General features: G+C 40.5%; 1 protein-coding gene across 1 annotated transcript in view; it reads left to right on the plus strand.

Annotated features, from left to right (window-relative positions):
- ubr4 (ubiquitin protein ligase E3 component n-recognin 4) overlaps positions 1 to 15461 on the plus strand; it is a 56831-nt gene that overhangs the window by 28220 nt on the left and 13150 nt on the right. Inside the window, 27 exon segments of the mRNA XM_020619566.1 lie at positions 22 to 223; positions 1276 to 1439; positions 2228 to 2444; positions 2865 to 3081; positions 5263 to 5326; positions 5443 to 5577; positions 6329 to 6503; positions 6738 to 6869; positions 6972 to 7093; positions 7262 to 7373; positions 7669 to 7799; positions 8401 to 8578; positions 8883 to 8987; positions 9496 to 9633; positions 10555 to 10723; positions 10985 to 11189; positions 11265 to 11375; positions 12183 to 12392; positions 12525 to 12674; positions 12782 to 13009; positions 13234 to 13312; positions 13432 to 13671; positions 13849 to 14017; positions 14283 to 14427; positions 14633 to 14718; positions 14821 to 14908; positions 15179 to 15372. Coding sequence (XP_020475222.1) covers positions 22 to 223; positions 1276 to 1439; positions 2228 to 2444; positions 2865 to 3081; positions 5263 to 5326; positions 5443 to 5577; positions 6329 to 6503; positions 6738 to 6869; positions 6972 to 7093; positions 7262 to 7373; positions 7669 to 7799; positions 8401 to 8578; positions 8883 to 8987; positions 9496 to 9633; positions 10555 to 10723; positions 10985 to 11189; positions 11265 to 11375; positions 12183 to 12392; positions 12525 to 12674; positions 12782 to 13009; positions 13234 to 13312; positions 13432 to 13671; positions 13849 to 14017; positions 14283 to 14427; positions 14633 to 14718; positions 14821 to 14908; positions 15179 to 15372 — 4166 coding nt within the window.

Here is a 15461-nt window from a genome sequence, read left to right on the forward strand (position 1 = left end):
TTTATTGTCTCTTTTCCCCAGATTCAAGATATGGTAGCTATCCGACACACTGCTAGTAATGAGCAACAGCGCACTACAATGATTCTTCTCTGTGAGGACGGAAGCCTGCGTATCTACATGGCCAATGTGGACAATACCTCTTACTGGCTGCAGCCCTCACTGCAGCCCAGCTGTGCCATCAGTATTATGAAGCCAGTCCGCAAGCGCAAAGCTGCTGCTGCCAGTGAGTTTGAGGACAATGAAGTACAATTGTTATTCAAAACCATAAGCGTGTCAGTTCCAAAACAGAGAAATAACACCAGTAAATGTTAGCAGACAGTGGCTCATTATTTGCCATATTTCCTGATTAATCACTGCTGACATTTGAATGGGTATCCTAACCCACAACCTCAGCTCCAGAATCCATCCATCCATTCATTAACTATACTGCTTATCCTGAAGAGGGTTGTGCTGATATTGAGCAAGAGGCAGGGTACACCCTGAACAGTCTGTCACAGGCCTGACACTTAGAGAGTGACAAACACACACTCTCACTTCTATGAGCAATTTATTGTCCTTGGACTGTGGGAGGAAGTTTGAGTGCCCAGAGAGAATTCCACACAGAAAGGCACCAGGTCAGCTGGGGCTCGAACCCAGAACCTTTTCACTGTGAGGCAACAGTGCTAACCACTTCATCACCATGCTGTTTTAGTCTAGTATGAAGGCTGGACATTTTAGCTTTGGTTCACATCAAACCAAGGTGATGTTTATTCACAATATCAGTTAAAATTTCTGTAGTTAAATGTGCATTCTAGGGCTATAACTGACTAAGAATTTTGTCAGTCAGCTCTTCTTGTTTTTCTCATTCTGGCTTAAATTTCAACCACATTAACATTTAATTGCAAAAGAGTGACAAGAACATATTTCTGGGCACTTAAAAATCAAAGACAGCAGCATATAATGCAAGAATTAAATTGCAACCTGTTTAAATTGACGATATAGATATACTGCCATATGGATTGTCGGAATAATGAGATGGGCAGCACACTTGTATTTCAGTTGAAACAATGCTATTATACATTTTTTCATCTGAGACCTGGTTATAACCAGTTTACCAACAAGTTTAAGCTTCTCTCAGTCAGCTGACGGGTCTCTCGACTAATGACTCGACTATTCGACTGTTAGGGGGCAGTTCTAGTGTATTCTCACTAATTACATTGTGTACCTAGTAGACCTATCTTACATAAGCAGCATATGGCAAGATGTTCAAATTTTATTGTAACGATTTGCTTTCAGCCACCCGGACCTCAAGTCAGGTGACATTCCCAGTGGACTTCTTTGAACACAATCAGCAGCTAACAGAGGTCGAGTTTGGTGGGAATGACTTGCTGCAGGTCTACAATGGACAGCAGATTAAACACAGGCTTAACTCCACTGGGATGTATGTGGCCAACACAAAGGTGGGTACATTTTAACATAACAGTTCTGTGTTAGGAAGCATGTAAGAGTTCTCTTAGGTTTTTCTTTTTTTTTTTCCCATATGTAATAAATTACTATTGTCTGCCAGGGATGTAATCCTTTTACTACTGCTGTCAAGTGAGTAATGACAACTAAAAATCAGTAATGAGAAGTAGTGGTTAAATATAAGGATATAAACTTTTTATGCTCTGTTTATGGTGATAATTGTCTAATCTTCTGAGCATAATTTCAGAAGTACTTTAACACTTATGTCAACTTTTGTTGATACTTTATCTTTTGCTGTTTAGAGTCTTGCAATTTACTATAACACTCAACCATTAGGATGCATCCAAGTAGACTAAATAAGCAGTGGGACAGAGGTGAACCTGCATCTCACAGTGGAGCTTTCTGGCCATTCTTACAGTACTGTAGATTTACCATTGTACTATTAGATAAATTCCATAAACTATAATCACTTTTTTTATTGGCCAGCTATGTTACACACACAAGGAATTTGTTTCTGGCACAGAACCGAGGCAGCGCCAACTCTTCTCACTCACACTCACACTCACACTCACACACACACACACACACACACCCTACAAGGTGCTGCTCTGGCCGAGGCAACTTTGGGTTCACTGCCCAAGGATACTTGTTGACTGGAGAGAGTGGTAATCAAACCGCTGACCTTCTGGTTGGGGCATTAGTGCTCTACACCCTGAGCCCCCTGAAACACACTCCATAAAACACTTAAACAAAAGCAGTCATGATTGTGGTTGTTTTCTCCTAGGCTGGGGGATTTACGGTGGAAGCGGTCAACAACAACAGTTCAATGGTGATGACCGGCATGCGGGTGCAGGTGGGCACTCAGGCTATTGAGAGGGCTCCTTCCTACGTGGAGGTCTTTGGCCGCACCATGCAGATAAATTTGACGAGAGCCCGCTGGTTTGACTTTCCCTTCACCAGAGAGGAGGCCCTGCAGGCTGACAAGAAGCTGTCCATTTTTAGTAAGAGCACGAGTGCAATGCTGATGATATCTGGCTACGTGAGATTAAATAGATATTTATATCCATTTATGCGGATTACCTTATCACAGAAATAATTTTAGCCATTTTGGTAGCTTCTTGATGTAAGTCACCGGATTTAACACAAAACTGGACACCTGTACTGTTTTTCCATATGGGAACCTGCCTTAGCTCTTTTCAAAACTATGAAAATGTTACTTTGTTTACTGATCTAAAAAAGAACATAAAATGAGTAATGCATTTTGTCCAGTGCAAACTCCGTAAGCTATTGGAGTTTCAGCATAGTAACATTTAATTTGCACTGAGCTGTTTCTATAACTTGCTCACTCTAAATTTGTTTAAATGTCAAATGACTGTTTAAATGTCATTTTCTGATGCACTTTAATATTTTCTTTTTTAAAGTTGGAGCATCTGTTGACCCGGCTGGAGTGACCATGCTTGATTCAATCAAGATCTATGGTAAAACCAAGGAGCAGTTTGGCTGGCCAGAGGATCCACCAGAGGATTTTTCCGCTGCCTCGGTGAACAATGTCTGCAGTCCCAACCTCAGCCAAGGCAATGGCACATCAGACAGCGACATAGCCACTCCAACCACAACCAGTGGCAGTGTGCTAGAGAGGTATGGGCTTTTCGCTTTAGGGTTCAGAAGGTCAACACAAGTTGTTGGCATTTGCATTTCTTTGTCATCTGTGGTTCAGTTAAAGGGCCCATGGCATGCTTTTCCTTGTTTTCTAACTTATCTACAATGTTACAATGGTGAATTATCATCTTAGATGTGACCTAAAGATCAAAAAATGAGATGAACATATGTTCTAGTATTTCTATGCAGAAGCAACTCAGTTTATACAGGTCTTGCAAACTCTCGCTCACAAGACTTTTTTTCTACCAAAATAAAGTATTACATGATAGTTTAAGAATCTCCTTGGATGGGCAAGAAATCCTTGCAGTTGTGCATTCATGTAAACTTGCCTGACATCCACTGCTGCCTCCACCATACTGGCAAAATGTTATGCTGCTTTGTTATGTATGTTTTAAATAAAGCTTATTTAATAGAAAAAAAAGTCATCCATTACTACCATTGTAAAAGCGGATTTTTTTTTTTTGACTGCGCCTGGTTTTGTGAATATATTTTCCCTTCTGCTGCCTGCACTGTGGCCAGAGGATGTGGAGAAAAATACAGGGCCTGAGGTTACTGCATGTCTGGGAATACCCTGTATACTCGCGGTTTTATCTGACCGGGTCTAACCTACAAGCAGCCAGCAAGTGAATCCTCCGCTGTGATTAGTGATCAGCTCATCAATGCTGGATTCCCTAGAATTAATTTCACTGCTTTGGGGAGTATAAGTGTTCATGTGGGTGAAGAAGCAGCGACCACCGGTTAGATTTACTGACCTTGGAGCTACTTGAAAGGGAGTGATGTTTCCATTACTCAGTGGGACTTAATGGTAAGTTTAAAACAAACAAACAAACAAAAAAACAAACACATGTTGTACGTCTATTAATGTCTTGTTTCTGTAAGGTTAGAATTGTTGTAAGGCTGGAGAAGTTACTATGTCAGCATTATGCCTGTGAAAATATGGAGTTTCTCAATTACCTCCTTTGTTTATAGTGTTACAAATCTCTTTTCATCAGTACATAATACCATTGTTTACCCATCTATGGAGGAGAAATTCAAATTAATGCTGTTGCGGTTTGTTGTGCTGTCCACTTGCTACACAACACCTGCAGCAGGAGTTGTATGCGTTCACGAACTATCCTCTTGTTTTTAGGAAGAAGTTCTTTGGTTTTATTATTTTGAAAAAATTATTGACTATTTGAAGTAATGAGGGATTGCCAAGATAATCTAGAGGTACCCAACATTAAACATTGAATGGCTGGAAACAAGCATGTCATGGGGACTTCAACCACAGTCATGATGTGATAAGGTTGTGTGATCATTTCTTTGACTTTCTAATGGCCCATTTTGTGTAATTTAAGTGCCTTTTTTCTACATGCTTGCATTCTAGGTTTTATTCTTTTACTCTTTTAGCCATTGTCAGTCAGTTCTGTTTTTATAATAATCATGAATGTATGCAATAAGATTCAAAGTTACTTTGTTGAATTAGTTAACATTCCTGTTTGATTATTTTATCTATGAGCAGTTGGATTGGTTTTTCAGAAAACATATTTTAGGATGTATGAAGATGTTGCAATTAAAGAAATATGCATAATGTGATAGATGGGATAGTTTATTTGTATCTGCCACTTCAAGGATGTCTTTACCATTTATGAGTTCAGTAATTTAGCATGAGTTGTGAGCCTGAAATTTTAACAGTACAGGTTGGTTTTCCTTTAGGGTGTTTAGTGCATGGCTATCATGATGTCATCTTTTCTTGCATGCTTCTCTTTTGTTCAACTGAATCATTTATTTTTACATTTCTTTCTGTGATCCTCACACTTTTTTGTTCTTTTTCTTTTGCTCCCAAAAATACAATAAAAGTTGTGCAACTGAGTCATTATCAACATTGGACCGGTTAGTAACTGCCCTTTCTCTGCTTGTTTGTATGGTTTTGTGCATGTGTGGCACTTTGTGTGTCCATGCCTGAGACTGTGAACATGACATGCACCATCGGCACACAACAACAAAACACTTTTTTTTTTTTTTTTTTTTAACTGACATTTATTCTTGCATTCAGTGTTGTTTTGCTGTTTAGAATAGTACAGAATGCGGTATGTTGAGATTTGCTCCTTTTTCTATTTTTTTGGTTGCTTGATGGCAAAATCTGCAGTAGCAGTTTTGTTGATCTTTTTTTAATTTCAGATTGGTGATCAGCTCCCTTGAGGCTTTGGAAAGCTGCTTCGCAGTAGGTTCCTCCGGTGAAAAGGTTAGCAGATGTTGTTCTTTGTTGCATTTAAAGGTAATAATACATTTGAATAAAAGTTCCAGTGTTACACTTGTCTTTATAGAGCATTGTTTGACCGCATGTCTTGTACTCTATAGGAGAAGAATAAGGTTGCAGCGCTGGAGTTGGCCACTCTACTCTTGTCCATGCCAACTCCTGCAGGTGTTCAGCAGCAGACCAAGGGACTCCTTGCCAGCCTGCACACCAGTCGAACTGCCTACCATAACCACAAGGTAAAAAAAAAATCTTGTTAAAGTAAACCAAATCTATAGCTTTTTCCATGATTACAAGTGATTGCATGTGACATAATGTAATTTAAAGTCAGAATGTCACAGTTTAATGAGTAAGTGGAGATTTAAAAAAAAAATCAAACATTTTTAGTAGTTTAATAAATCTTGTATTTTTGGAAACATTGGACTGTTGACCCTGTATGATGGAAGTAATATGATAAATAGTGTGTAGCTGTGCAGACAAACATTCTGGACTGGTCATTTTTAAACAGTTCATCCATCCGTCCATTATCTATACCGCTTATTCCTGAATAGGGTCTCAGGAACCCATCCTAGCTGACATTGGGCGAGAGGCAGGGTACACCCTGGACAGGTCGCCGGTCTATCACAGGGCTGACATGACAAACAACCACACACACTCATAGGCAATTTAGAGTCATCAATCTACCTAAGCATGTTTTTGGATTGTGGGAGGAAGCAGGCACAGGCTGAACATGCACCTCCGGAAAGGCCTTGGCTCGGCCGGGACTCAAACCCGGAATCTTCTTGCTGTGACCACCTCGCCGCTGTGCTGCCACAGTTTAATGTATAAATTACACAGTACTTGGTTCAGAAAGCACACCCTCGGAAGTGCATAATGATATCAACTACTGAATTTTACCCACTTAAGTACTTATAGGAATTAAATGTTGTGCACATTCTTCACCTGACTTATGACGAGCTAAAGTAATGTTTGTCTGCCTCCTGTCATCAGGACCAGTCCTTGCTGAGTAATGCAGTGCAGTGTCTGAATACCTGCAGTCGTGAGGGGAGGGAGCTTGACCCTGACATCTTCCAGAGGCTTGTGATCACTGCCCGCTCCATTGCAATCATGAGACCCAACAACTTGGTGCATTTCACTGAAACAAAGTCACAGCACCATGACTCTGGTAAGAGGCTGTTCTAATGGTGTTGAATATTGCTATGAATAGTGAATAGCAAATTATATGTTAATGATTTATATGATTATCACACTGCAATTATGATTTCATGGTTTACAGGCAATGGGAAAAGAAATTCTTCAGAACAGCTGTTGGCTAAATTGACTTTATATATGGCTTGGAGGTTAAATGATCTGAAAGTGTCAGACACAAGCCATTCATGTTCCTTTTGTCTTAATCCAGAAATGACAGAAGATGGGCAAAAACATGTTGATGGTGAAAGCTGTGCCTTCATTACGCAGCTGATGAATAACTTCTGGAAGCTTCATGCTCTGAAACCAAAAAATGCTTTTCTTGCACCTGCTTGCCTGCCGGGTATGTGTGAAACAAAATTATGCAAGATATGTAGTTAATGAGTGGGAAGCACATGACAGATGATTCTGTACTTTATTGTGAGTGAACCTGTTTTCCTCTCAGGTCTAACTCATGTGGAAGCAACAGTAAATGCCTTGGTGGACATCATCCATGCATACTGCACATGTGAACTGGATTATATCAATGTAGCCTCCAAAATCTATATGCAAATGTTACTGTGCCCTGTAAGTATATCAGTCGTAATTCACTTGGAATTTTAGATGATCTGAGAATGATTCTTGAGACATAAAATAAGTGTCACCAAACTAAGGAAAAACATGAAACTTACTATAGATAAAGGCTATATAGACTGTCAATATCAGTTAACTGTTCTGTATTTGAATCAATTTCAGGATATAGCTGTGAGCTTTGCTTGTAAGCAGGCACTGATCAGAGTCCTTCGACCAAGAAACAAACGGCGACATGTGACTCTTCCATCTCCCCCACGCTCCAATACGCCCATGGGTAAGTTTGCACAAGCTTTATGAAAAGCTTTTGTGTATGCACTGAATTTTACTAGATGTGTTTGAATCTTCAATATCGGGAAGCAGTTTTGTGGTTAATGATTAAAACCTGTGAGTTTTTATGGCTGGATATTCAGTCATTAGGACAGTTACAATTTACAAATATCTTCAAGATTATGCTTTCTGTGTAGTAAAACAGATTGCATTCTTCAAGCAAATAGTTTGCAACTGTGTTGATTCTCCTATGACCACAAGTAGATTAAGTTCTCTAAACCTTGTTGATTTCTTTTTGTCAGGAGACAAGGATGATGATGACGATGATGATGCAGATGACAAAATGCAGTCATCAGTGCTGACCGGAGGAGAAGAGAGTAGACAGGAGAGTCAGGAGCAGAATGAAGTAGACCACGGTGACTTTGAGATGGTGGTGAGTAAAGGGGACAGTTTTGTCTGTGGGTTGTATTTGCTTTGTTTACCCTGTGAGTGAAAACTGGCACATGCTGACACACAGAAATAAGTATAAAATAATAGGCCTGTTTTTGAATCATCCAGCTTTTAGTCAGTATTGAAGCACAAGATTATCGTGTAACAATTGCGCATGTCAGCATCTGAGATGTATGAGATGGTAAGTGAACAGTGGGTTCTTGTGGTCTCCATGTCCATCAGCAAGGGTAAGACTTAAGTGACTTTAACAAAGGCCAAGCTATTATGGCCAGAAAGCTGCGTTGGAGCATTCTGCAATGGCAAGTCAATAGTCCTCAGTGGTGGGTATCTACCGAGAGTGGCGTGAGGAGGGTCAAGCCATGAACCAGTGCTAGATTGATATGTGAGGGGTGTCCTCTGATTTGAACTGACAGGACAGCTACTATGGCACAAGTAACACAAAGTGTTTGATGTTTAGGGGAGGAATGTGTCACAGTACAGTGCATCACAGCCTCCTGCGTATGGGGCTGCATATCAACAGACCTTTCAGAGTATCTATGCTGGCCATAATGGTTTTTCTGACCATTGTTTTTCCGTCTCCTTAGTCTGAGTCCATGGTCCTGGAGACAGCAGAGAATGTGAACAATGGAAATCCATCTCCCCTAGAGGCTTTGCTGGCTGGAGCAGAGGGTTTCCCCCCCATGCTGGACATTCCTCCTGATGCAGATGATGAAACTATGGTAGAACTGGCCATTGCTCTCAGTCTCCAGCAGGATCAACAAGGTAAGTAGCCAGAATTGACAAAATAAAGCAATAGGTCTGTGGTAATCTCGCCTTTCCAGGAACTAATCCGTGCTAAAATAATTTTCTTGGAACCAAAATATTTAACTTGAAGGATAAAGCTGGTGATTTATTTATTTTTTTAATATCTGTAAGGCTTATCACACAACTGCAACTTAGAATTATTGAAACCTTCCTGCAACTGAATAAAAAGCTCATTTAAATTTTCATTAAGTTAAGTTGCTTGCTTTTTACTCTGCAAAGTATGTTAGCTGAGCATTTAAATTTTGTTTTTGACCATTTTCAGGCAGTAGCAGCAGTGCCCTTGGCCTTCAGAGCCTTGGCCTGTCTGGCCAAGCCCCAAGCTCCTCTTCTCTGGATGCTGGTACCCTTTCAGACACCACTGCATCAGGTAACAAGACCACCTCTATGATAAAATGTGCTCAACTGGAGCTTAGTTTTTATACCTCTAGGGTCATAGTGGCTAGTAAATCATTAACATGAGAGACAAACCCTTTTGTCATAGATAAAATTTTGTTTAAATTGTGTTTGGTCATTAGTAATACCCCACATTAGCATTCATAGCCTAATCTGTTGCTCTTCTTGGTTCCTAATTCTGATATTAAAGTGATAGCTTTTTCTTCTCTTCAGCCTGTCAGAGTTTCTCAAGTGGCTGTAAGATAGTCAGTATTGAGTCAATCTTCATAATTTTATGACACTGTTCATAACATGTTCAAGTTAAACAGAAATAAAGAACAGCCAATAATGGTAGACTGAAGTGTTTTGTATGTATACAGCATGTACTGAATGTAATGCATGCTTTTTTTTGTACTGTTAGTGCACAAGTGTAAACTAAGAGCATGTATCCTGGCCAGATGACCGTGGTGTATTTACTGTTACAGCTATTGCTATGATTTCAGCCCCAGCATCAGATGACGAGGGCAGCACAGCTGCTACTGATGGCTCCACGCTGCGGACCTCCCCAGCTGAGCATGGAGGCAGTGTGGGCTCAGAGAGTGGAGGTTCTGCAGTGGACTCTGTAGCAGGGGAACACAGCGGTGGGTGATTTCAGAAAACAACAGTGACCCCCAAATGAAATGCAAGATACAGATGCTTATTTAATGCCAATCTAATATTCAAAATGTTTGTGCTCATACTTGTCTGAATTGAGATCATATAGTATTTATATATTCTACAGATATCCATTTGTATATTTTTGTACACTGATATTCAAACAATGTAAGGGGGATTAAATGTTATAATGCATTTACACTTGCACGTTCAAAAGGCTGGGCCAGCAGCAGCTACCATTCATTGTGAATGAGACCTGGCTTTTGTAGCCTTATGCCCCTGATGATGCTTGACAGATTTATAAAAGCACCCACCTGCACTATAGAGCAAAGCTAAGGAACACTCAACTTTATGCAAATATCCCCTGACGCGCTGTGAACAATAACTAGGTCAGAGCCAATCATGATCATCTTGATTCCAGTGGAAGCAGAAGCACAGAGAGTTGCTTACTACTCTGTTGCACTGTGTGAAGTATTGTTTAACAAAATGGAGGAAAAACGAGGCTTCTAGCTTCCCAGTTCTCTACAATGTGTCTTTAACAAGCTACATAAGAAAGAATGTCGAAATCACTGACGTTACATATGTCAAATATGTGGGAAAACACCTGTCCAGTCAGAACAGTGTATGTAAATTACATACTACTGAACTACAGTTTCACTGAAGGCCAGATATACTTGGAATTCATATGTGTGAATGCACAGTTTCACTCTTTAAAAACATTGATCTAAAATCTAAAATTACTGTAATTACGATTTATAATGAAGTATAATTTTGACAAAGCACACGTTACTTTTTCTTTTCTTTTTTATTTTTTTATTTTTATTTTTTTATAAAACCGTAATACACACTTACTACATTTTGCAACATTTCCATTTTGCTTATCTGCATGTGTGCATGTCTGTGTACAGTGTCAGGACGCAGCAGTGCATATGGGGATACAGCAGTGGAGGGTCATCCTGCAGGTCCAGGCAGTGTGAGTTCCAGCACTGGAGCCATCAGTACCACCACAGCCCAACAGGAAGGTGAAGGCTCAGAGGGAGAAGGCGAGACCGAGGGGGACATCCACACAAGCAACAGGTCATATATTCCTAATGCAAAAGAGAAGTTTAACTTGGGTAGAATGGTTTGAGTTTAAGCACCGGTGTCACCAGTGTCTGCCCTTTCATCGTTCATGGATAACAACATGACCACTGGAAGAAAGATATTTAGAAATATATTTGCTTTTGGGGTACATTAGATTGCTTCCATGAATAATAATGTCACATTAAGCTCAATATGGTCAATTCAGTAGTAGAAGTATAGGTTTTTTTTTCTTTTTTTTTTTTTTCTTGTCATTAGGCTGCATATGGTTCGGCTTATGCTGCTGGAGCGCCTGCTGCAACACCTTTCACAGCTCCACAATGTAGGCGGAGTCCAAGCCATCCCTTACATGCAAGTTATCCTTATGTTGACCTCTGACCTGGATGGTGAGGATGAAAAGGATAAGGGCGCCTTGGATGACCTGCTAGCACAGCTCATTGCTGAGCTTGGCATGCACAAGAAGGTAACCATGGTCTCTTTGTGACGATCAGGCTTCATGTGTCATTGCTTTTACTGAATCTGTATTATTTGTCTGCAGGATGTGTCCAAGAAGAATGAACGTAGCTCCATCAACGAAGTTCACCTGGTAATCATGAGACTGCTCAGCGTCTTCATGTCTCGAACCAAGTCTGGTTCTAAATCTTCAGAGGTGTGTCCTCTTTCTTATGTAAATGGTATTATCACAGGTTTTATTAACTCATGTCAACATGAGAAGTGAGTCCCAGCAGGAGTTTCAAGATAAAATAAAACATATTTGTTGATGAAAAATACTGAACTTCACACTGTGCACAAAAATGATGGTTGAACTATTTTTGAACACCAGCCCAAAATAAAAGGTAAGAAAAATCATATTCCTTCAGAGCCACCTCAGTGTACCGATAGTAGGCTAGATGCAGGTAACATTATTTAAATATTCTGTGTGTTCACTATGAAAATTTGAGCTGACTAGTACACACAGTTTCATAGGCATTTAAAATGCAAATTCTGGAAATTGTGCTAGCATAAAGGGCAACACACACTGGGGGTGGAGCATCATATGACACCTGTAAAACAGCAGAAGTGGTGCAAATTCAGTGCGGGACAACCAAAGTGGGTGAGTATTTCAATATTTTATGCTTGTGATGCATGTCAACACCAGGCAAATAAGACTGTGGACTGAAATCAATGCATGCTTCACACTGCCTGTGTGCGTTGCCCTTTAGACTCAAAAGCAACCTGCTTCACTCCTTCCACACCTGTTTCCCTTTCACTTAGCCCATCATCTACATTCTTATGTACGCTGTCTCAGCTAATACAGGAATCAGGAGGTTGCTAGCAATGTATTCCAGCAAAAGTCCTCTTCACATGAAGATATGTTTTAGAGCACATTGCAACTAAAAAGTGCATCCTTTAATTTGATTGTTCCTTGTACTTAAAATTTGACAACTGCTGGTTTCCCCTTCTTTCTCTCTTTCAGTCATCCTCCTTAATTTCCAATGCCACAGCAACTGCATTGCTCAGCCTGGGTGCCATTGACTACTGTCTCCATGTGCTCAAGTCGCTGCTGGAATTTTGGAAGAGCCAACAGGGTGAAGAAGAGCCTGTGACCACAAGTCAGCTCCTTCGCCCACACACAGCCTCCTCTCCTCCAGACATGAGCCCTTTCTTCCTGCGCCAGTATGTCAAGGTACGACATAACAGAAAACCTCTTTATCACTAAAAGCTTGTGATATTAGAAAAACTTTTTTTAATTAAGAAAAATGTATTCTTGTGCAAGTAATGTTTCTGTGTGAACTCATTCTGTTGTTTCTGGCATCAGGGACATGCAGCTGATGTGTTTGAAGCCTACTCTCAGCTGTTGACAGAAATGGTGCTGCGGTTGCCATATCAGATCAAGAAGATAGCTGACACCAACCCACGTATCCCACCTCCTGTCTTTGACCATTCCTGGTTCTACTATCTGTCTGAAGTAGGCTTTTGAATGTTTTTATGTTATGCAGCGATTTGGTTTTCTTTTATACGTCTGCCTTCATATAAGAAATAAACCTAACTTTTCCCTCTCTCTTTTCTCTTTAGTATCTGATGATCCAGCAAACTCCGTTTGTCAGGAGGCAAGTCAGAAAACTGTTGCTTTTTATCTGTGGCTCCAAGGAAAAATATCGTCAACTGCGTGATCTGCACACTCTTGACTCCCATGTGTGGAGCATCAAGAAGCTCCTGGAGGAGCAGGGCATCTTCCTCCGGGCCGGTGTGGTGACAGCCACGTCTGGCTCAGCTCTACAGTACGATACACTCATCAATCTGGTGAGTGTCCTCTGAACAGTCACTGACTGCTTATCCAGAGTTTTTGTATGCTGTATACTGGCTATAAAGCCTGTTCATTTTATGTCATGTCATATTATTCCTTAATCACCATTTGCTAAATCTGTGATAATACTGTAATTTTCAGGTTTGTGCTGTTAAATTACTGTATTGCTGTAAGGAACAGACAGTAACGTTCTTTTCTTACTTGGCTTCTCTTGTTTCAGATGGAACATCTGAAAGCTTGTGCTGAAATTGCAACTCAAAGGACAATCAACTGGCAGAAGTTCTGCATGAAGGATGACTGTGAGTTGTTCCAGACCAGGTTTTGTAACTGGAAATGAACTTTCAAGGCCGGCACTGTTGATGTTGTTTTTAAATTTTTTTTTTTTTCCCTTTTATCTGTTACTCTCCTAGTGGACCAGCTGTGTTGTACTTCCTGCTCCAGGTCAGCTTCCTTGTGGATGAGGGTGTTTCCTCAGTACTGCTGCAACTACTCTCCTGTGCCCTGTGTGGCAGTAAGGTGCAGGCCAGCTCCTCCTCCTCTTCAGCATTCTCAGGAGGGGGCTCCAGTAGTACTGGACAGACAGGAGCTCCTCAGTCTTCTCAGAGCAAGTCCTCCAGTAAAAAGAGCAAAAAAGAGGACAAGGAGAAAGACAAAGAGGGTGAGTCAATGACACAGACCTTGTCATAGTTCATTCATTGCAATGCACGTTTAGATGGCACACACTGAATTCTGAAAGAGGCTAAAGCCACCTGGTGAACCTGAACAGGATATTTGTGTGTCAAAACATGGGCAGTAAGATGCTAGTGACTGTTATACCTTTGTGGACTGACCACAGGTGATGGTGTTGGCAGCCAAGAGGATCAACTGTGTATGGCATTGGTCAGTCAGCTTAACAAGTTTGCAGACAAGGAGACACTCATCCAGTTCTTGCGCTGCTTCCTGCTGGAGTCAAACTCATCTGCTGTTCGCTGGCAAGCCCATTGCTTGGCACTTCATATCTACAGGTACTGTTTAAACACACTGTGTAGACAGCTTAATTTAGTTTTACCCAGTCGTGATACAACTTTGTCACATATACACACACATCCTGGTTTACACAAAACAGGCTATTTTTGTGTTTGTCTTAAATGTAGACAAGTTTAACCATCATACAAAAAGTTTTAACACCATGAATAAACACCGGAATTCATTTGTGAACAAAGGCACGACTAAATGATTAAATCGTGAAATCATAATAATTGACATCAAGACATTTGAATCTCTCTGTAGAAACTCCAGTAAATCTCAGCAGGAGTTGCTGCTGGAGCTGACATGGGCTATCTGGCCTGAACTCCCTGCATATGGCCGTAAAGCTGCCCAGTTTGTTGACCTGCTTGGATATTTCTCCCTCAAAACCCCTCAGACAGAGAAAAAGGTTTGTTTGAAGACAACAAAAGCTATGGTTTTAATATGGTAATTGTTCTCAAACAACTTCTGACTTTGGAACCTGCTAATTTATTTTTAAAAGGGCTATGTCCATAATGAATTTCTTATTATCCAGTATTTCTTTTAAACATTCAGCAAAAAGATTATCATGCTTCAGATCTCTGAAATGATTTTGTTTGCCTTTCCTCTTCCAGCTGAAGGAATATTCCCAGAAAGCTGTAGAAATTCTGAGGGCACAGAACCATATCCTGACGAATCACCCTAACTCCAACATCTACACGTATGTCTACACATCCATATTAACTTGTAGCAAGGAGAATGCAGCTTCAAGTAGTGGTCACTATTGACATAAAGCTGTTACCATTTGTGTTCTCCCCTTTAGCACTTTGTCGGGTTTAGTGGAGTTTGATGGCTTTTATCTGGAGAGTGACCCCTGCTTGGTGTGCAACAATCCAGAAGTTCCCTTCTCGGTATGTGCACCACAACCTCAATTATTGGATACAAGAAGTTAAGCTAATAGAACCCCAGTTTTTGTTGGTTTCCATTTGGCTTAATAAGTTGATCTGCTAATACAATGTGTCTTAAGATGCTCATCTGCTTATCGATGCTATTGTTATTTATAATGCAAACCATGGAGCATTACTGATATGTGCACAGAACCAGGTCACCTGTAATTAAAGCATACTGGAATAAACATAACCTCTTACTCGTTTCCACTGTGTGTTTTATTTGTCTTTCAGAATATAAAGCTGTCCTCTATCAAAGTGGATACTCGCTATACCACCACACAGCAGGTTGTCAAGCTCATAGGCAGTCACACCATCAGCAAAGTCACAGTGAAGATTGGTGACCTCAAACGCACCAAAATGGTCCGTACCATCAATCTCTACTACAACAACCGGACTGTACAGGCTATCGTGGAGCTGAAGAACAAGTGGGTTTCGATAGAGAACTGCTGGTCTTTCTTCTCCTTCATTTTGAATTATTCTGTGTTCATAATGGTTATTTAACAATATTTAAGAT

Source organism: Monopterus albus, unplaced genomic scaffold (assembly GCF_001952655.1).
Source record: "Monopterus albus unplaced genomic scaffold, M_albus_1.0 scaffold6.1, whole genome shotgun sequence".
NCBI lineage: Eukaryota > Metazoa > Chordata > Actinopteri > Synbranchiformes > Synbranchidae > Monopterus > Monopterus albus.